Source organism: Saccopteryx leptura, chromosome 3 (assembly GCF_036850995.1).
Source record: "Saccopteryx leptura isolate mSacLep1 chromosome 3, mSacLep1_pri_phased_curated, whole genome shotgun sequence".
Classification (NCBI taxonomy): Eukaryota; Metazoa; Chordata; class Mammalia; order Chiroptera; family Emballonuridae; genus Saccopteryx; species Saccopteryx leptura.
In genome coordinates this window covers 105,005,455-105,028,756 of record NC_089505.1, presented here as the reverse complement: position 1 = coordinate 105,028,756, position 23,302 = coordinate 105,005,455, and the positions used below count along the sequence as shown (strand labels likewise).

General features: G+C 37.0%; 1 protein-coding gene across 15 annotated transcripts in view; it reads right to left on the bottom strand.

Moving 5' to 3' along the window:
- The window catches only part of EPB41 (erythrocyte membrane protein band 4.1), a 169,028-nt gene that overhangs the window by 24,691 nt on the left and 121,035 nt on the right, over window positions 1–23,302 (bottom strand). For 4 of the 15 annotated variants that reach the window (XM_066375637.1, XM_066375647.1, XM_066375643.1 and 1 more), the window contains exons 12-16: window positions 21,680–21,864; window positions 18,450–18,506; window positions 18,249–18,290; window positions 17,193–17,255; window positions 12,453–12,629 (exon numbers count right to left, since the gene is read on the bottom strand). In XM_066375637.1, the coding sequence (XP_066231734.1) occupies window positions 12,453–12,629; window positions 17,193–17,255; window positions 18,249–18,290; window positions 18,450–18,506; window positions 21,680–21,864 (524 nt within the window). Of the gene's footprint in view, window positions 1–10,129; window positions 10,274–10,665; window positions 10,717–12,452; window positions 12,630–17,192; window positions 17,256–18,248; window positions 18,291–18,449; window positions 18,507–21,679; window positions 21,865–23,302 lie in introns of those variants that run through there. The other 11 variants (XM_066375640.1, XM_066375648.1, XM_066375650.1 and 8 more) reach the window with 7 other exon arrangements.

Genomic DNA, 23,302 nt, shown 5'->3' with positions numbered 1-23,302 from the left:
TCATGAGCTTCTCCATGAAACTTGAGTCATTGTCATGGTCCATTGCTATTCTCTGGCATATAAAGATCACACCTGGATAAAGAAGCTTATTCAGAAAGATACTGGCTTTAATTAAATCACAGTTGGTAAAATTGCTTATTATATGAAAATCACTTCATAATATACAGCCTTTCACAAATGCCAGCAAATGGAATTTGCCAGTGACATATCCTTCAAGCATAGCTTTTTTTTTTTATAATTTCTTAAATAGCCCTGTTATTAGATTATCCCCAGAATATGTGAATGTAAAAGCAAACAGCTTCAAAATCAGTGCCTGCTGCAAAATTTTAACTATTGGATAATAGAAAATTTTGCCTTAACACTGCACTCACCAGTAAGGACTCCACAGATCAAATGAGTGTTCTCAAACTTGAACAGAGCTATAGAAGTCAAAGTGAGTGAGCAAATATTAAAGGTTATACTAAACATATCTAGGAGACCAGAAGCCTTTGGTTGTTCAATTTTATTTCATTATAGCAAGAAGGGCTGTAGGGGAGAGATGAAGATGGAGAGGAAGGGGCTATAACCAGTACAGAACTCATTTAGTATAGAGCACAATTAAACATATTTGGCAGGATTTTTCAGAAGTCCCAATTCTAAAAATGATAATGAGAACTTAAGAAGAATATTATATCTAGAAAATAGCATGTTGATTCCACAAAACTAAATACAACAGAGAACTATTAGATAGTAACTAGCTGTGTCTTCTCTTCTTGAAAAATCCTTCAACATGATCACAGTAGCAATACTGGCTCATTAATAACAACTAATTTGCGGAGTGCTTTAAAAAAAACCCCACCAAAAGACATATTCAGCATATTAAAAATGCTTCTAACAAATGTGACAATTACATGTAATATAGTGACTCATTAAGTTGGTTAGAAAAAGTTATTTTAAAAACTTGGTATAAATAAGTCAAATGAGTTCCAAGCTGATTTAAAACATGAATATTTGGAGAAATAAACACGTCAATAGGTTAATCTCTGTATTAGGACTGAGCAATTATGGGGACACAGATAAGAGTACAACAGGGGAAAATAAGAGAGCTTTTCTGGAAAGACTGGCTGAGACTATCTCTTGATGACCCACCCCACTGAAGCACAGGTTCCTGTCCTTTTCTGTAGGGGGTCTATGTACAGCATTACTGGCTCCTATTTCCTTAATGATTAGTATCAACCAGAATCAGATTTGCAATATATTTATTCATGATAAATTTACATATTAACAGAGCATATAACGTGAGGAAAATATCAAAGAAATTGTTCCAAAAGAGAAATTCTTAGCAGATTTCTTTAGGCTTTAATATATAGTTGAACTGCTAAATGGATAAAGTTTATTCAACCGAGTATCAGAGCTCAAGAATCCTGGACCAGGGAACCAAAAGGAACACAGGTTTAGAGATTTATTAGAAAGCACCTCCCAAAGCTAATTACAGATCAAGGAATCCTTCAGAACACAACCATGTAACTTAGAAGCAAAAATACTTATGAAAGAATATAACGTCATTTTATTCTAATGTATTGGTAAATGCCGTCCAATTAGGCTCTGAATTGAGGAGTTCCTTTCAGAAAAATCTCTTTCTTTTGAAAGAGGAACCCTTGCAAAAGGTGTTCCTAGATACTCAGCTGCTTAAAAAACGACAGTATAGCAGAAGTTCAGAGTGAAACTCGTACTTTCTTGACCATGTTTGTTAGAGAATGTCTAAAACTTGGCTAAAGAGAGGTTGAATTGGGAATTGTTTATTCCTTAGGGGAAAATGGAGGTAGATCTTTAAAAAACAAAAACAAACAAACAACCCCTCCCCCCCCAAAACTAAAGAAGTTAGCTGGATTCATCACTCAATATGTTACAAACACAGTTAACAGAACAATTTGGAAAGCCAACAAAGGCAGGCATGCTGTAACGATTACAGATAGTTCAGATTATAGTTCAGGTGTACCCTGACTGCCAGATAAACAGAAACAAATTCCTTGTCTTTTGTTTTCCATTTCTAATCAAAACAAGATAAAAAATTCTTCGACATTGAACGAAGACGCTAAGATTGCAACCACAGCTCTTCAAAAACAGTACAAAGGCAGACAACGTAATTAATCAGTTCTCTAGTTCTCTAGACCAGTGGTCCCCAACCTTTTTTGGGCCACGGACCGGTTTAATGTCAGAAAATATTTTCACAGACCGGCCTTTAGGGTGGGACGGATAAATGTATCACGTGACTGAGACAAGCGTCAAGAGTGAGTCTTAGACAGATGTAACAGAGTAAATCTGGTCATTTTTAAAAATAAAAACATCGTTCAGACTTAAATATAAATAAAATGGAAATAATGTAAGTTATTTGTTCTTTCTCTGCAGACCGGTACCAAATGGCCCACAGACCGGTACCGGTCCGCAGCCTGGGGGTTGGGGACCACTGCTTTAGATCTATGTCAGGGGTCAGCAAACTACAGCCAGCAGGCCAAATCCAGCCCTTGCCTTGTTTCTGTATGGCTGTGAGCTAAGAATAGTTATACATATTTAAATTGCTGGGGGGAAAACTAGAGCAATATTTAATGACACATAAAAATAATATGAAATTCAAATTTTAGTGTCCATAAGGAAAGTCTGATTAGAACACATTCATGTTCATTTGTTTACTTATTATCTATGCTGCTTTCACTCTACAATGGCAAAGTTTCGACAGACTACAGGGCCTGCAAAGCCTAAAATATTTATTATCTGGTCCTTTACAGAAAAAGTTTGCCAACCCCTGGTCTCTCTGATACATAAAACTCTTGCTATCACAAGAGTCTGATGCATTTGGTGTTTTTACACCACTTAAAACACAAGACAAATGTATCAAACTGCTCTCTGCAGTATTTCTGGGTAAACACAAATTGACAAATAACTGAGTCCCTTTATGATATCACAATCCAAGATGAATTTATTCAGACAGAAACGCACCCCAGTCTTGACAATAGGTTCCATAGTGAAAACAGTTGATTATTACCTGTGGTAAATGGATAAGAGCTTTTAATAGAACCAAATTACAAGACATTTACTACAGAGGCTGACACCTATCACAGAGGTATATGGCAATTCTTTGAATAAACCAGGGACTGCACTACAGAATTAACAAGTGAGACAGTGGCTTCTGAGCCACATACGGGCTTTGTGGGCTACCTGCGTGTACTGACTGGGCCTGTGGTGATTCATCTGGCACACATTGTGTCCCAATATAAGAGAGACAAAGGGGAAAGTTAGAGTTGTCCCATTATCATCTATAGCTAATCATTTATTCCAATTTAACCATTAGTAATTATCTATTATATATCTGATATATAGAGGTGACAGACTGGCAAGCAGCTGAACAAAACAAGACCTCTCATCTTAGAGAATCTCACAGTTTTGATATTTTTAATATTATTTTTTTCTGGTGGGGATCTAAATCATAATTAGAATGTTAAACAGAAAGTGTCTGTAATTTTATCATATCACACTGGTCTAAACCCAATCCCTTAGGGGTGCTAGAGTCCACAGATGTTAGTCAGGCTGTCAGAGATGACAAGACTCTTACAATGCAGACTCCTGGTGGTGTGCGTCTTCAAAATATAATAGTGGTACTATCTTGTCAACAGATTCTGGGCTACAGAAGTTTCCAAAGCTACAAAACTATCCCACCCTCACTCTTTGATCTAAAAAAAACCCAAAAAACTAATAAATCCCAAGCTCCTACGTTATCTATGGAGAAGCTGGGATTTCCAGGAATTTCAAAATGTTCTTTTAGAGAAGACATGTCTGGGTACAGACATAATGCTGAACAAACCATAGCGAAGCAACTTATGGGCAACAGAGCCAGAAAGAGAGAGATGATAAAGCAAAGAAAGCTAGAAAAGGGAAGAGAGCATTGGGATAACATGCCAGGAGGAAGACGGGGACAGATCTGGATATAAGATGGTAAGTTACCTGAGGGCAGTTAACTGTGACTTATTCCAACATGAGAGCTACTTTTAACTATATAAAGAGCTTATAATGTGGAAGATAGAAAATTCTTTAGAATGCCTACATTCAGGACCAAGAAGTGAAAGCTATGAAGAAACAGATTTTTGACTTGTCACAAGGATGATTTATATACAAAAATCAGAGAGATCTGTTGGAAGATGTAATGTGTGGTACCTTGAGATATATTTAAACAGCCTAGGAGACCACCTAGTCTCTAAATGTCTAAATGATACTGTTACAGTAGAGTCAAGTATTGTAGGGGATGAGAATTAGATCCTCAAATTCTGACAACGCTGTCTCTTAACATCCCTGCAATTTATTGGCCTAGTGGGCCATGAATAAATGAATGGATAGCAGTAATTATCTTTTTCCTTAATTTTCATTCTGTGTTTTGTTGAGATAGGATCCTACACATATAAAGACTCTTCTTTAAAGAGACAGTATAAAACGAGACTAAACAGCATCTTTTACTGACTCGGGAGGACCCAAAGAGGTAACTGGGACACTATGCTCCCCATTCCCCTTTAATCTTTTAAATGTTAGATTTATTCTATTATTTGCCCCAAACAGAATTCTGACTATAATAAAAGGGGCGGGGTTTACCTCTAGGATATGAATCACAAAACATGAAAAAAGCACTCCTAAAGCATATGTTTTCCTCAACAATTGGTCATCTATGCATTTAGTTAGGCTATTATTAAAGTTATTTATTTACCTTTTAGTCTGTATTTCCTATCTATGGGTGTAATAAACTACTTTCTCATCTTTTTTTCTGTCTAATTCTAGTATAATAGGAATTTTATTTACGAAATGAAATACTTCATGAATCTGTCATTGTTGATCACAGCCACCCCTCTTCCTCTTCTAGCCGGACTTTGTATGGCTCCTTTAATCTAACAACCGTACCTTCTTAACTATACTCTGGCCGTTCCTAAGACTGCCCGCCCCACTGTGCAGTACAAAGGAGATCCTAAGTCATGAGTGGCAACAGCAGTGGAAGTGGAGCAGACTCACTGACACTACCCACTACAGCATAGAGGAAGGTTGGGATTTTGTACTTTCTATGAAGAACAAAAAGGAAAGAAATACTGTATAGAAGTTCTGTATATCTTTACTGTACTCAATACTCTTGGCAGAAGAAAAGGAACAATGAGAAAGCGTCTCATCTTTTTTTTTTTTTTAAATTTTAGGGCTTCCTTTGTGTGTGTGTGTGTGTGTGTGTGTGTGTGTGTGTGACAGAGACAGAGACAGAGACAAAGAGAGAGAGATAGGGACAGACAGGAAGGGAGAGAGAGAGATGAGAAGCATCAATTCTTTGTTGTGGCACCTTAGGTGTTCATTGATTGCCAGCACCTTACTTGTTCATTGATTGCTTTCTCATATGTGCCTTGACCAGGAGGTTACAGCAGAGCGAGTGGCCCCTTGTTCAAGCCAGTGACTTTGGGCTCAAACTGGTGAGCCTTACTTACTCAAACCAGATGAGCCCACGCTCAAGCTGGCAACCTTGGGGTTTTGAACCTGGGTTTTCCACATCCCAGTCCAACGCTCTATCCACTGCACCACTGCCAGTCAGGCTTAGGGCTTCCTTTTGAAAATATGTGATCACTGGGTAAAGCCCAAATATAAATTTTGATTTGTAATGCCTTCTACAAAATAACCAATCCTCTAATACCTAGTGTGTCCTATATGCTTATCTGTAAGAAGTTTACAGAAGTGACTGAGTATAGGAGAAAATAAGTTGACTTATATCCACAGAAATTTCAGAGTAAAATGTATAGTAATATTTAATAAAAAGAAGTGTACTAGGATCTAGGATGATCTCGAGATCCAATCCACAGATAATCCCAGTCTAATATTGGTCAACAGAGACGACATCTTCTCCCTTTAAAACTTTTACCAACGATGTAAACAAGTAGTAAAATTGGCCCATGCAAACTGAAAAATATTAGCATAAGAGAATGGCTAAAAGATAGGTTCAAAATATTGATGCTGGCTTTATTTACAAGTATGGCCCACTCTAAGTATACCATATGGGTAAGATGAATTGTTTAAGAGTATAATGAATTTGGAAAGACAATTTTAACTTTAATAGTTTTAAGTGCTTGTTCAAATACCAATAAGGAGCCTGACCAGGTGGTGGCACAATGGATAGTGTTGGACTGGGAAGCCAAGGACCCAGGTTCGAGACCCCGAGCTCGCCAGCTTGAGTGTAGGCTCATCTGGTTTGAGCAAAGCTCACCAGCTTGGACCCAAGGTCGCTGGCTTGAGCAAGGGGTTATTTGGTCTGCTGTAACCCCATGGTCAAGGCACATATGAGAAAGCAATCAATGAACAACTAAGGTGTTGCAACGAAAAACTAATGATTGATGCTTCTCATCTCTCTCAGTTCCTGTCTGTCTGTCCCTATCTATCCCTCTCTCTGACTCTCTCTCTGTCTCTGTAAAACAACAACAACAAAAACCAATAAGGAGCAGATGGAAATAAACACAGCTATTTAATTGCTTACTTCCATATACAAAAATTTCAAGAGGTTGACGTGTCTTTTACTTCCCATCTTCTCGGTCCCTGAAAGACCAAGAATTGAACAAAAACCAGAGCTTCTGATGCCTGGAACATGTTACAGATTCATTCTCACGAGGTAGGTTTGTTTCTACACTACTAGGTGAAAATCTGGGCACCAGGTAGGTAAGTGAACTTCTCAGTTACCCTAGAAGTAATTAATAACAAAATCAAGGCAAAAACTCGGGACTTTTTACTTGTCTCTATTAATAACTGTAGTCCAAATTGTTTTTTCTTTCATTTATCAACCTGCCATTAAGTAACTGAACCAGGGTAAAAACCAATACACAGTTTCTGTCTCTGGTATTAAGAATGGAATGAAATATGAGCAGGAAACCAAAACTATGTACAGCTACACATTACCAATATCAGCAGCATTAACTTTACATAATACAAAGCAGTAATGTTCAATACTTTTTCTTTGACAATTGTGTTGGGTATATCTTTTGAACATGCACTGGCCAGCTTAATCCAATACAAAAGCTTGGCCTTTCTCCTCCAACATCAGTAAGGATCTGTGAGGACTCCTACTGCACTTGAGAAAACTGAAAAGTACTACTGGCTTACTCTAGACTTTTAATGAACTTGGGATAACTCCAATACAAAGCAAAACAAAATTCAAGGTAAAGTTTACAATAATAACTAATAAAAAGCTGAAGGAAAACTGGAAATATAACCTGAAAGTTATAAAAGTATCAATAAAATTCTAAGATTAGTTCCTTTTTCATTCCCTGAAAAAAGAGTTTAAACCAATGCTGCTATTTTGTTGATTTCATAAGGAAAGCTCCTATAGCTCCATTTCACAGATAAAGGTGAATACTTATGATGATTATTTTCTGGGTTAGAAACAGCTCTGGAATATTTCAGAATGACATGAGGTCTCTTTTTTTCTTATTATGAGTGAATCAATAAATAAGCTTAATTAGAAAATATTTGTTGCAAACAGACATGGCCAGACCTGACAGGCACGTACGCACGCATACCGGATTTTTAAAGTTAACCTGCCCCTTGCTTCTTTCCCCTTCTTTTTGGAAAGCTTATACTGGCAGAGTATCAGTTTTCAGGAATACCAGAGAATTATTTTTGCATGTCCACAGACACAATAAAACAAAAGTGGCAAATGTTGAAGGACAAACGATTCTTGGCTTTACTGTTCTTTTTTTCGCTCTAAGAAGTCATCATCTTAAAAACAAAGTCTTGTTTAGCAGTTTCACCAACTGAAAAGCATTAAGAAGTAAAACAAAGTGCAATCATCTCAGTCGAATAACCCTACGAACTCAGATTCCAAAACGTATTTGAGACAACATTAACCAAATCATTCATGTTGGTACATTCAAGTGCCATAGAAAGCAGGCTACATGCAAGACTTCATTAATACTGAGGTAAAAAAAAATAACAGGTTAGACAGCTGAGTTGTGTTGTGGAGAGAGCACGCTCATATTTACTCTAGGAAAGCCTTAAAACATGCAGACAGAGGACACACACTTGTCGTGACAGAACTTTACAGCTCACAAGGCCATCAGTGAAAAACAGTTGACTTCAATACAGATGTTAAGAACAAACATGACTAAAGTGTATCAGGAAAATAAAATATATCAGTATATATAAATATTTTAAGCTTACCATATGGCTAAATATTGCTTCTTAGTCATTAAGAAGTAACACAGTATTTTAATTCAGAGGAGGGTATGTCTATGTACAGGTCTTGAATAAATCTGTATTTCAGGACTTTGAAAGATAGGTACAGTAGTCTGGGAAAGTCAGCCCTGGCTGGAGGCTAAGGGAAACCAGCACCATTTTCCTTAAACCATCAACGTTTTACTTATGAAAAGATGGCATTTCAGCTTTGCAGATCTCTTCTCTACACCAGGCAGGATAAAGTTGTTTGTTCTTATACATCGCAGAAATACACATTAAGAAGGCCACAGAAGTCAAAAGCCCTTTCCCCAAAAAGGCCTTTGTATATACTGGTTTTATACCTCAAGAAAAGGAGAGGTTTTGGACTCATAGATCAAAACGTGTCGTTTTAAGGCTTTTGAAAGGTTAGCAAGTTGAAATTTTTTTTTCTTAAGACTACAGAGCCTGTGCCACACGAATGACTATATAAGTTTAGAAAATATTCCATCTAATGTTTCTAGTGAGTATCCTGCTTTGTGTGAGACATTGGAGAGAAAGACATAACTAACAATAAACAATAAAAACATGCAGGATAAAAGAGTGAAAGCTTTTGGGAAAAGTACCCATCTGCCATATGCTTAAATCTGATTTTTCTAAACTTCTTAAACTTTAGTGAGGAAAGCTGGTTTGGGCAATCCATTCCTACTCCTTTGTACCCCATAATATATATTCTACAAAGAGTAACATTTTATTGACAGAAAAGTGATAACAAGAGCTCCCCTAGGACAGTGAACTATCAAGATCAGAGGGCATCATACAGGTGATAACACAGTGGAAGCCAACGACAAAAGTTCGACAGTTTTAGTCTTGACATTTCAGATGAGCACCCTGTTTTCCAATCACAGAAAGACCAACCACCAGACAGCAAATGCAAGGACCACAAGAAAAGACATCATGAAAGGAATACGAGGAGATGGAAAAGTACTAGAGTAGAGGTGGCACTTTTTGAAAGACTTGTGATCCTCAGGGATTGGAATAGAAACCTTGGGAAGAATTTCTTCAGTTTCTTGCTGGGGCAAAGCTCTTTCAGTAGATCTCTCTTGCCTTTTAATTTTCTCTTCATCCTGCACTAACAGAGCACGTTCCTGTGTCTGCTTTCACGGTAGAAGATCAAGAAAGACAGAGAAAGATGAACAAAATGACAGATGGAAAATGCTTAAAAATGATACTTGGGGATGTGCAAAGGATTTGGGAAGATCTTTTGGACACTCTATTTTATTTTACTTTGGCAATTTGTCTCAGCAAAGTTTTTATAATATAGTACTCAACAGACAATTTTTTTGGATGAAAGAACACTAGAAGCCCTGAAAGTTCAAGGAACCACTGGACTTCCTTTTAGTATTTATTCCTCTTTCGAAGATATTCACATAGAATTTTGAGTCATTTTTCACTGCCTTGATGCTGCCAGTTTTTCTTAGAGCAATTGGGCAAAGCCAATAACGAAGCATTTTTCTTGCCATCAGAAAAGGTACCTTTATTACAAATAAAATGGCAGAATATAAAACATTATCCTCATATCTCTTCATATAGATTTAGAAAACTGTAACAGTTCATTCAATATGGCAATTAGCTTTTGCTCAGTGGAATAAAAATCTTGATCCTATACATTTTAAAGATTGCAAAAAAAAATGTATAAACTTGTACCTCCATGGTCTACCAAAAAAAACAAAAACAAAACCAAAAACCCACAAATCTTAACAACTGCTAACAAACTACCCCCCCTTTCGGAATTATGATTAAAAATAATAATGACCATCACGAAGGTTTATACATCACATTAAGCAAATACTTTTGACACTTTTAAGTTATTGTTTTTTTCCCACAATTGTCCAATTGTGCAGTTTTTCTCCCCCAACCCCCACAATTTCTGTACTCTGCCATCAGATCACGTTATCTATGAAAGGAAAAACTTGGCTCTAAGTTCTCTCAGCTGAGCCAGCCTTCTTGGATCAGTTTGGAAGTTTGACACTGGTTCTTTGCACACCCCTAAGCGATATGTATCAGGGAGAAAGTAGCCGGGGGACTGGTCAGCAAAAAAAGAAAAAAAAAAACGTAAAAAGAAAGGATGCAAAATTATAATAATGAGTTTTTAAAAGAAAATGAAGGGGAGAAGAAAGACAACATAAAAAGAATAGGGTACAATTAAATTCATTTTCTCTCTGAATACATATTTATATCTTCATGCAGCTTTTCAACCAGCCATGCGCCAAAATAAAGCAAATTGAAAGCTGCAAAAGCTGCAGTGGTGGAAATGTTATATGTTAGGTAAAAAGGCGGTGGGTGTGAATTTACTAGTATAGCCAACAGAAAAAAAAAATCACTCAGCAGCTGCTGTTCGGTTCTGGGGGGGTGTCTGCTTAGTGCCATGACAAGAGCAAACGTGACTGAGAAGCACAAGTGTAACAGCAGCTTTACCTCTCGCCCACCAACCTTTCTTTCCGGGGGAAGTATAGAGGTTTTCTTCACCTGGTCATACACAAATTATATAAAATTCAGTTGCTTTGCAACGCAACAACAATGCTATCTAAGGTGGAAGAGGTATAGCCAGAGAACAGAAATATTGTCCTAAGTATTAAAGAAAAACTAAGATATGCCAGAAAATGTAATTATCTTATTAAAAGGTTATCACAGTACAGTTCTTATGTATTCCATTTTCATTTAGAGGGGTGATACACATAAGCATAGAGCTAAAGTTGCTCCAAGTAACCCCCCCTACTAATTTCATTTAATTTATAAAGAGTCGTTTCTTTAAAGTCCTCTGAATGACCTAGCCATTCCCAAATCCAGCCCTGAGATGGTTTCAGAGAAGCATTTCGATTAAGATATAAGACATTTTCTGGAAATGGAGACTGATTCAAATTTACCAAACCTCATCCAAGAGAATAATTCTAAGTTACTTTTTCAAAGAAGTTGAGCATCTTTTATTATTTGCACAGAGTCAAAAAGAAAACTTCTAGAAAATACACAGTTACCAGATAAGACAGCAACAAGGCATTTTCTTCATAAGAAAAAAGTCAGTTCAGGGGACATTCACTAGATTTAGAATACAAAACTACTAATGTCCATGTATACGATATATTCAGGCATGGACTAAGAGGGCAGTAAATAGGACAACTGCATCCTGTCATCCCTGGCAACTGTTTAGCTGTCCATCATTCAGGAATTCCCCACCCTTACTCGGTGAAAATGGTTCGACTCCATTTAGAGAATCATTCGCCAATTTTAATAACATTTTGAAAAATATAAAAAGTACCCTTTGTCAACCAACTTTTATTATTTCTCCAGTTCCAGAAACTAAATAAGTTGAATAGTTTATCATAAATTCTGAATATAAAAACAAGCTTTTTTTTAAAAATTATTAAGATACCATTTTGCCTTTCTTAACTAGAATTGCTATTACTTTGGGGGGGAAACAAACATGATTTTAAAATTACTACAAGTACTTATTGAGTCATTGTGACTATTTACATCAATATTTAGACTGACAGGCTAAAGATTAAGGAACAAATTTTTGAATATATGCTCAAGGTAACTTTTAAGATATTTTCATTATACAGACTCATTTATTTGGGTGTAAAAATTTCTATAATAGGTAATAACAACAATAATAGAAAAGAATCTCTGGCTTCCTCTAATTGTGATTGTGTTACAAAACAGTGTATTAAAAGTTTGATGTTACTCATACAGATAAAATAAATTGGCAATAGTTTTTCTAAAATTGAAATACAACTTAGTATTCTGCATTCTCTGGCTTAAGGGCATCCTAGGTTTATATAATTGTGGTCAACCATTTCTAAGTCGTGCAAACGTTCAAATAAAGTTCTGAAAAAATGCCTACTCCTTTCCAATTCTGACCTAACTAAATTTAGTAAACTCTCTGGTCCTTTAAGGCACAGTTTGAGCATAAAGTTCTGTTGGCTTATGGTCAATTTGTAAACACACACTAGCCAGAAGCATGCAGCTACAGAGCAAGTTCTCAGACCCTAATCATCTACTGGTAGCTCTAAGTAGCTCCCATAATTAGACAGGGTAGTCCATATGACTTAAAAACACAAGTGTTTAATTATGAATGCCTTAAAACTGCAATGAATTGGTGAGGCACCAAATCTCAGCTCTAAATTTTCACTCAGATACAGAATGTTAATACACAAAAACATTTATTTCACTCATGCTCAAATTAGTCACGTGGATAAAGTACTCACTCCTTCTCCTGTGGGGATTTGGCCGTTGATGTTAAGAGTTCGGAATGGGGAGTGAGTGGATAAGCGTTTATCCCATTCACTAGGTCGTGGCTCTGGTACAGACTCCATGAAGTTCTTTTTCAGCTCGCTGATGCTGGCATGATGCTTTTTGATTTCTTCTTGACTTTTGTCTAAATCCTACAGTTGAAAGGACATAGATACAAAATAATAAATACTCAGAGAAAAAAAAACACAGCAAGGGAAGCCCATCAAAGACTATGGGCACTGGTAGAAAACACACCACATCCAGGATAGATATTACTAATCCATAAATTGCACTCAAATTGTAAATATGCAACATGGTATATTTGCTAGCTTTTTAAATATTTTTTAAACAAGGTGCTTTTCTTGGAAGCAGTGAAGCATCACAACCCCCTAGCTCTTGGCAGTTGTATAACTCTAAGGAGCTCGTTCAGTCTTACAACTCTCCTTCCCATTATGACACAGTACTAGGCCTCCAACTCCTCATCCCAAGAAGGTCATTCCACACCTCCATTAGCCTCCGCTTGAAATGAACTGATTTCCGCTCAGCTCAGGCAGGATGGAGATAGCAACAGACAAGGAAAACTGTTAAATGAAGGACATGGTGAAAGATTCAGCTTCTATTACTGTTGCCTTGCATTGGGGAGTTGCAATTGTAGAGTAGTCCTCTATTTCTACCTAGAGATAGTTTTGCTGCACTATTATTAGGTGGTGCTTGTTGGTTTTTGATAAACAGGAAAGCCCTTTCTCAATATAAGAATTTATTATTGGTACATAAATGTTTAATCACTATGTTGTACACTTGAAGGCTAATATAATACTTTATGTAACTATAATTTTAAAAAAGAAAAGACTTATTCCTCTGGGAGAAAGTGACTGGCTCCAGGATTACAAAAAAAAAAAAAAAAATCTGAAATTCTTGGCTCAAGCCAGAACAGGTTGTTACTATTTCTGAATAATGACTCAGGGGTTAGGTAATATAATGTTTTTTTTTTTTGTTTTTTTTTGCAATACTATTCACACGAACTAAAAAGGCTTATGCTTTCCGACCTCTAACTTCACTTCATCCCTTAGCACAATGCAAAACAGGGAGCTGCTTCTACTAGCTTTCCATGAGTTGGGAATAATAACAAGTATTTATCAAATACCTTATACATCGCCTTGATGATTTAAAATACCTCAATTGTTCCAGCAGATCTGTATATTGTACAACTAGGGGTAAGCTCTTAAGGGCATATTCTGGGGAGAAATGATCAAAACTAAGGTTAATAAAGCTAGAAATAATAAGCAACATTTAGGTTTATGTAACAGGAAGTATATAACAACTTTCAAAAGGGAGACTTGGCCAGAAACACAAGAAATCCGAGAAATACAACTTGAAGACAAAAACGCAAATGTTCTTTGTCCAAAACACTTCTTTGAAAAAATTCCAAAGATCTATGCTCAAGATCAAAATATGTGGGGAGCCCGTCACTTGATGACTGCTACAAATTCTGTGTTTATTGTATACCAAGGCAGCTCTGTGTCCAAGAAAAGCATAATACCAAATCTATCTCCTAATACGCTGTATAAATTTTGGGATTAGTCTTTTTATATTTTTCTTATTGACTCTGTGGGAAACAGCCTCATTTTGAAAGAAATTGGAACTTACTTAAATAAAAATTTGTTTAAAAAGTTTTTTCTGGAGCAATTTAGGCTTCAACTCAATTAGATTATTTTTTTCAAAAGCAATGTCAAAGGAAATATAGTGAAAATAGCATAGGAAAAAAGAGCCAGTGAGGCACACTGCACAATTTTGATTCTGGAGATATTCATTCAGAAAATTTGCTTAATAGTCTATTAATTTTTGCAAGAATGAACCAAGTCTATTTGCTCTGCAATCATTCAAAGAGAAAACGAACCCCAAAAGGGCAATCCTGTAGCTCCCCCATAAGAGTAACTCTGGCTTTCTGGGAAGAAGCGTGAGTCCAGCTCATTGAACATGGGTGTCACCATGAGGAAACAACAGTTTGCACTTTTGTTCTAGCTAAAAGCAAGAAGAGCACGCTTCCTAGCTAAAGAAAAGGCATGAGCAAGCTCAAAGACTTCGTAGTAGGCTGAGCAACTGGCACCCACCTGGCATGTAAGGCCCTGTGACCCAGCTCCTGACTGGAAATTAAATCTGCTTGGGCCAAGAACAACTTGACATTTTTGGAAGGGGTAAAAGTGTGAATGGAGCAAAACAAAAATGAGCAAGAGATGCTATGATAAAACCATAACTCTCTAGGTTAGCCTTTTAAACATGAGAGATGTGTTACTTTTCTTGCCTAGCTTTTCTCTGGCTTGGAACCTGAGAAAATAAATGTTTCAATAACACTAGTAGCTTCTCAGGGAGCTTTCTCCATCCTTCTTAGCTGGCTCTGCTGGAAACCTGTGGGGGCACCGAGTAAAAGTAAGTGCGCAAAGGGACCTGTTCCAAATAGAATTTGTCATAGACATTTGCTACAGGTTCCCTCTGGGAGATGGAGGAGGAGGTGGTACATCTAAAAATGAACTCGACCTTATTTGTGCCAGAACAAAGCATTAGTGGGGGTGGGGGAGGAGTAGGGGGAGGAGGGGTGCTTAAAAAAATCTGCTAGAGTGACAGATCACTTGAGAGAACTTCCTTAGGAGAGAAAAGAAAAAAGAAAAACCCCAAACTTTTACAATAACTAGAGAATGATGGTTAGCCGAATTACTTTGGCTGTTTTTCAGGTTAGACACTTTTTGACGCCTATCATATTATATACTTCTAGCACCAATCAAACCAAACACTTCATTAAGCATAAAATATCTTCAAAAGGTAGTTAGTAGGTTTAATTTTCAAACACACACTTATTAGAAATCCCCTCTCACGGCTGTCAGTGAAATGCTGGGGAAAACACATCACACACAGGGACTTATATGAGTCTCAGAAGCCATAACACACCTCATGGAACAATGACAAATATATGATTGGTACTGCAAGTTCCAGGTAAGGGGAAGCGCTCAAGATGGACTAGCCAAGAAATAGGCATGTTTGGAATTGGAAGATGTTATTGCTGAGTTCAAGGAGATAACTTGCCATCTGTTATTTTTCCTAATCTCAGAAGAAGAATCATTTAAATCTAGCTGCAGTTACAGGACAGCAAAGAGATCTAGTTGCCACATTTGAAATATCCTAGGGTCCAGCCTTGGAAAAGCTCATGTTACATGAGGTAAATGTAGGTAGAGCACTTGGTATTGTGCCCACCACACAGTATGTGATGAATGAAGGCTGGCCGTAATTTGTGTTACTTTCATCAAAGTACCTTATACATAGCAGGCACTCAAATATATGTTTTGATAAAGAATACGATATTAAATCAGAGCTCTATCTAAAAAAGTTTCTTCAATCTTCCAGATTAATAATATTGATCACAGTTAATATATGTTCATCTTTCAGGTCTCAGCTCAACTGCTGTTTCTTCAGAGAGAACTTTCCGTCCATCTTATTCCGAGTAGATCTCTTTTATTAGCAGCATATAGTGTATTTCCTTCATCACTTTTATAACAACTTATAATCATATTATTGCTATTTGTTTACTTTGTTTACTTGTTTATTGTTTCTCTCCTTCCCACTTCCCCACAATGTAAGCTTCCTGAAGGCAGGAACCGTTTTTGTCATTTTCCTGTAAAATTATAATTTCTTAATATCTAAATTAAGTCCCTGATACCCGAGTTTGCGCTCATTTCTTTTGGCTCTGTCTTAAGTAGAACTATAAAATAATCTGGCCACCGATGTTTATATACGAGATTTTCAAGGTATAAACTAACATGGCCTCAGTTTTTCCCATACAGAATAATTCCAGTTTCCTTAATTTTTCCTCACAGAGTTCCCTGAATCTTCTCATTAGTTTTATATTTCCCCATCCAACGTGGAGCCCCAAACTAAATAAAGTATACAACATAACTCTGGTAAAAATCACACCAGTGTTGAAGATAATGGGAAAATGACCTTCCAATTGCTAGAACAGACAGTACGTTGCTATTTCTGAATGGGAAAAAAAGTGTAGTTTTAATAGAGTTAGATAAGCCTACCTCAAACCTCAGCTTTACCAATTTACCAACTCAGTGACCATAGGGAAATTACTTAATTTCTCTAATCATCTTTAAAACAATAATCTCATACCCATAGTCCTGTTTTTATGATTAAGCTATCTTATGTCACACTAACTACTCATTAAATGCTAGGCTCCCTTCCTTCCCTCTTACTTCTTTTCCTTGACTGTCCAGCTGTCATTTTCTGGTATCCCCAATATTTTAAGACCATTTTGGATTGCGATCACTTCTCTTCCTTTTCCACACTCAGTTCAGAACATAAAAAAAAATTTGATGCTTGGGACACAGAGCAGCTTATACTCTTGGAAAATTCAATGATGAATTTTAACAACCATGTAGAATTTTCTAAAAGTGGGTAGAACAATGAAACCACAAGAGGCAAAGGTAGTCCCAATCATATATTTTTTTAAGATAAGTATGAGAGATGGAAACCAAAAAGAGTCAGGTGAGATGGTTACATATCTTCATGTTTACCAACATGCAAAAGCATTTTAAACCGAAAAGTCTCTCATGCAATGGCATGCAAAACCAAATGCAGGACAGAAAGGAGAAAGGGGCATCAGCAGAGAATGCAGAAGGTTACAGGCAACCAACTGAAATAAGCTTCAAGTTCATACAAACCTCCAACATTAAATTGCTATGTCTGATATAAATGTTTTCACCATCTAGTCTCTCTCTCTTTTTCTGTGAAAATGAAAGAGGGGGGGAAAAACAGAAAAGCATAAAAAATTAAAATGTTGTTCTTGCGGGGAAAAAACTGCAAATTGGCAAACCAAAAATCATTTAAAATTAAATGTCTACAGCGCAGCATATGCCAACATGAAATGGTCACAGAACCACAAGGACACACAAAGAACACGAGAACTACTGGAAAATGGATGACCTTGTTCTTGAACGATGGAAAAATGTGATGATGTTATTTAAATAGACAGTGCTCCTGGCTTCATTGGCTTCTTACATAACAAGTTGCTGTTTTAACGTTCATCTTTGAAATTGAGCTGTTTGAGGGGTTATCTTAAAATACATGATTTTAAGAAGCTTTGAACCTCCATGTTCCATGAGTAGAGAAATATTTTAAAACATTATTTAGCTTTTTGACATATTTCATACTTTGAAATATTATATATGTATATCTCTAATACTTTTCATAAGAAAGATCTACAAGCATGTTATATATTATTATTCAATATTCTGTTCAATAAAAACTGACTCACCTCACTCTATAGTTGGGAAGAAAGAAACACAGAGCAGCCAAACCCAAGGTTATTAACAATACTGGGAGATGCTAGGATGGTTTCCATGATAAATCCATAGGAAGCATTGTCCACAATCTCGTGAATGAGGTGCCACTGTGAAATATTTCTTATAAAGCTTAAGAAAGGATAGATAGGCTTGGCTTTTACTAATTATTTCACTGTGTTTCAAAGGATACTTTCCTGCTGGGAAGTTTATTTTGATAAAATTTTTCAATAGATAGTACAATACAGGATTATAATTTTTTTTGCATACAGATGTGTGCCTATAGATGAATATATGTACATATATTACCTGTTATTTGAAAGCAATTTCTGATTAAGAGAAATCAATGAAAAGAATGGACCACTGTCTTTTTAACGCACTGTAAAAGTCAGCATGGGTGATGCTAATGCAGTTTTGTGAAAGTGAAAAATGGCTAACCTTCCTCATTCTTATCAGATCTTCAGTTTTTTCTGCAAGCTTCTGTTTTGCCATTATTAAAAAAAAAGAAAGAAAAATGATAAAATATGGGCTCATTGAAGTTTCTTGACCCTTCATTTTATATTTTTTTTAAGGAGAGGGGAGTGGGGGAAAAAATTGAGGAAGGAGGGAAAAAGGAACAAGTGGCCTACTGGCACAAACCTGGGTTTGGTCACCATTTGAGGTGGGTACTGTGACCTCGATGTGGGTTTTTTCCACCTACATTTAAGAAATAAAGTGGTAAAAACATTTTTGGTTAGTAGGTTTCTATGAATGGCATAGTTTCCAAATAAGCCGCATCTTTAAGCTGGTTGTGAAGTAAGCTGATACGTAATCATCATGATGCCGCCTTTAGGGGGTGTAACAGGGAAGGACATTACCCTCACGAGCAATCTGTTAGTTCACCATCACATTTCAAGGCTGAACAGGTCAAATGGACAGCCAAATGAGCAAAAGAGAAAATTAAGGTAATTATTCTACTGATGAAAAAAAAATACCATACTTATGTATGAAAAAGTACTTATCAAAAATAATAATTAGGCTTAAATAAACCATATGCTTTTGTTTTACTTTTTTTGTTTGTTTGTTTGTTTTACTTTTTTAACAATTTAGACGTACCTTAAATAACATTTAAAAACAAATTTACAAATGAAGGTATCAATGACATACATGATAGTTAGAAACAAAAAACAAACAAACATCTTCACAGTTAAATCACACATATAATAAATCACATATAATACCAAGCAGGTAAATACAAAACACTGTTAGTTGATCAACATATTTAAGGAGGCAGTTTTACCCTTGAGTTTATTAGACAAGAAAACATAAAAACAAACTCAATCCAAATTGTTACTGATGCATGCACTTATTACCAAGGCCGATGTATAAATGAGCACACACAGGGCTCAGCTGCAATATTCCACACACTGTAATCTCCTCTCTAGGGAGTTGGAGCCCACGTGTTTGGTGAGTGGGTGAGATTCATCCTTAATACTAGGAAGAGAATAACTAAGGCCTCCTGCCTCACTTTGAAATACCTTTAGTAATAGTCATTTTATATACCCCAAGTGGAGTGAGTATAAATTTAAAAAAACCCAAAAAAACAAACCTAGACAGACTACTAAGAGGGGGTTATAATAAAGTGAGCAATGCCTAACACACTGGATATCTCAAAATTAGACAACTGTTTTTACTGAGAGTCAACTCAATCACTTTGTATCATTAAGTTCTTTATAGAACCCAATCAATCAGTGGTCTTGCATGCTCTTTTAATCACATTTATCAGCATTACTTCGGAGTACAGTGTCACTGTGCTATTTTCTCTAGGACTGAATGTGAAGAACATAAGATAATACCAAACCTGGTGACAATGTCAAGTCAGAAGCACATCCAGCAATAGCACTCCTAGCTACTAGGGATAATTAACAATTTGGGTCAGTTCTACTCTGAATCCCAGTATACGGCCATGTGGCCATTGGCAAGTTATCTAACCTCTCTGAGTTTTTATTTTTATTGGAAATAGTATCTTCATAGATTGTGGATGCTTAGCAAATGATAGTTTAATTATTTTGTAAAGCTTAATTTGCTTGCGTAAATGAAAAATGACTTTTTTTGCTTTGGGTTCTTAGCAATCCAATAGCAAGAAATTGAGAGCCGCTACTTCAATCTAAGAATGGAGGCCAAGTAGCAACAGTAGTTCTGTGTCTGCCCTTAGAGAGAACATTAAATGAGATGAAGATGTAAACACCTGCAAAACAGGTCTTGTCTAATGACTCAAGATGCCTAGAGCTCTTTCTACCTGGCATCAAATTAGTGCAGATAATGAAATTTACACAGTTACAAGACTACTTTATCACTATTATTGCTTTATATAATAAGTATGGCTTCAGGTAAATGCCACAATTTTTAAATTTTTTTAAATTAATTTTAATTTATTGTGTCGCCACAATTATTTTCTAATTGCTACAAATAAAACCAACTCAGAGTCACCCTTAATTCTGTCACTACTATTATGATAATAGAACAATATCAGAGGTAGCTTTCAGTCTGATCTCAGTACAAGTATTTCAAAACAATATTATACTAAAGTAACTAACTGGCAAGAAGCCCCCCCGCCCCCATTACAGGCACTTAAATGGGGAATCTCTCCACTCTGCTGAGATCCCAAGAGCAAAGGAACCCTATTCTTGAAAATATGTGCCTACTTATAGGCAAAAGAACAAGTAAGTTAGCAGAAAGCCAAAGGAATCTTAGCTACTCCGAAAGATTCCCTTGCCAACTCCAGTAATCCAACACTTTGCAGTTAGTATAACAGTCAAAAGTGCCAGGTGAGATATCCTAACATTAAACTGGGGTAATGTCATGCACATTTGGCTAGGCACAAAAATGCAAATGCCCACAATTCACTCTTTTTTTTTTCCTCTCTGGACTCAAGTTGGGGTCGAAGGACAGTGAAACTGCTTGTCATATTGAACAGTTTCTTTTGAATACAGTCGAAACAGAGCCAGAGTGTCTCTGCTCTACAGATAAACTAGGTATTGAACTAACTCCAAAAGAACAAGATTAATCCATTTGCCAAGGTGAGCACTTGCTAAGGTCTTGTACGGTTTTAAATTTCTTAACAGACATATAAAAACATCATTTTTCTTATAAAGATGGTGTCTACTAATTCCCGTTATCAACAGTGGTATTTGCATTTACTTTTGTAAATCCGAACTAGTGCCTCCAATCCATCACTCCCTAAATGTGTTTAAAAGCTGATCCACACACAACAGATTAGTCTAGTTACTGTTACTCCTGGGACATCTGCTAATTAGACTGCTAATTTTTTCAGCAAGGTTCAGTGACTGAGGATACAATCAACTCAGAACTGTAAGCAAGTCATTATATAACCTCTCCTACATAGTGGGTCTTCTTTGTAAAGCGATGTAAGGTTTAAACACGGATGTGCTTTATGAACTACCTGGATATTCTCTGGCTATGTTACACGCATATCCAACTGAGGAAAATCAAATTATATTTTAATCATACTAGCATAGCTTACTCATAAAAAAGGATGTGGAGATTGCTTCTGGAAGAATAAAACTTATTTTTAAAAGCAAACAATCATAGTGCTGTCATGTTTTATAGAACTTCATTTTCTTAAAATAAAAATTGGGTAGAGGGTGGGTTACATGAAAACTTCTGGATGGCTTATTGTCTTCATGACATAATTCTATGAAAGCATTTTACAGGTTCATGGGAGATAGCTTCTTCCAGAAAGAGCGAGGAAGAAATAATGTGGTTAGGATTCTGTAAGAATCAATGCTTTGAGAACCTTCCTGATCAATAGGAGTTAACAGCTGTAAATCAGAAAATGAATTCACCAGATAGTGGGACTTAGGACATACCTTCCACACTTCTGTGGGCTCTGGCTCAGCCTGCTCAGGTGGTGCCTCTTCCTTTTTCTCTTCATCCTTCTCTGTTTCCTTCTGTGCTTTAGGTGCACCTGGCACACCGCCTTCTTTGTCCTGACTCGGCGCGATGGCTGGTGCAGAAGTGGGCCGAGGACTTCGGTCTGTTGAATCAACAGCCGCTGTTATATGAGAAAAGGAAAAGAGAAGAATAAGTGAAGGCAAGAGTCACTGTACCACTTCAATGTCACCAGGTGACCAGATGAGTGCTACAGTGTCCAGTGGGCTATCACGCAGAAGCTACAAAAATAAATCATTAGTCGTGCTCTGCCAGATAACTGATGGCAAGAAGAAAGCTAAAAGTACCCTCTATAGAAAAGCTAAAATGCTCTGGCGAGCATGTTCCATAATTGGGGGGTGGGGAGGCAAGGGATAGAGGCGCTGACATCAAAATAAGACAGGAGCCCTGGCCGGTTGGCTCAGCGGTAGAGCGTCGGCCTAGCGTGCGGAGGACCCGGGTTCGATTCCCGGCCAGGGCACACAGGAGAAGCGCCCATTTGCTTCTCCACCCCTCCGCCGCACTTTCCTCTCTGTCTCTCTCTTCCCCTCCCGCAGCCAAGGCTCCATTGGAGCAAAGATGGCCCGGGCGCTGGGGATGGCTCTGTGGCCTCTGCCCCAGGCGCTAGAGTGGCTCTGGTCGCAATATGGCGACGCCCAGGATGGGCAGAGCATCGCCCCCTGGTGGGCAGAGCGTCGCCCCATGGTGGGCGTGCCGGGTGGATCCCGGTCGGGCGCATGCGGGAGTCTGTCTGACTGTCTCTCCCTGTTTCCAGCTTCAGAAAGATAAAAAAAAAAAAAAAAAGATTAAAAAAAAAAAAAAAGACAGGAAATTGAAAACTCATTTTATTAAAAAGTTAGCAAGATTGTTTAACCTTGTAATCGGTATGTTAGATTCAGGAACCTATAATGCAGTCTATGAAAGGGGAAAAGAGGGTTAATTAAGTCTTACTTCTTCCATGAAGCCTTTTTGAAATATATTCACTTACAGATAATTTCAGGAACCTAAAAATATATTTTAGGAAAAAGGAATTAAGTTTGATTTCTTCTGTGAAGCCTCCTTGGAATGATTACAAAATAGTTTGATAAATAGATCTCCTAAGATACGTACATTTTTGATGCTTATTTAAGGGTAAATCTTCGAACTAGACACTTCCCATCTTAATAAGTCATTTGATTCAAATAATATGAATTCAAAACCTTTGGCTGCTAATCCTTAAAATACAAACAAAAATCCCCCAACCTTTTGAGTTCTGTCCTACCATCTCCTCAAGTCTTACCAAATTTGTATTATAACTCTTATTCTCAAATATATTTAGGGCAGCAGTTCTCAACCAGGGGTAATTTTTACCTCCCCAGATAACATAGGGCAATGTCTGGAGACATTTTTGGTTGTCCTAACTGGGAAGAGAAGTGGGAGGGGGTACTAGCATCCAGTGTGTACAGGCCAGGGTTGCTGAGGCTAACAAAACTTCTAGAGAGAATATTCAATAAAGGTTATGACAGAAGTTTGATCTTTTCACAGTTGTTTTTGTTTGAACTATTGGCATCTAATTTTCAGAT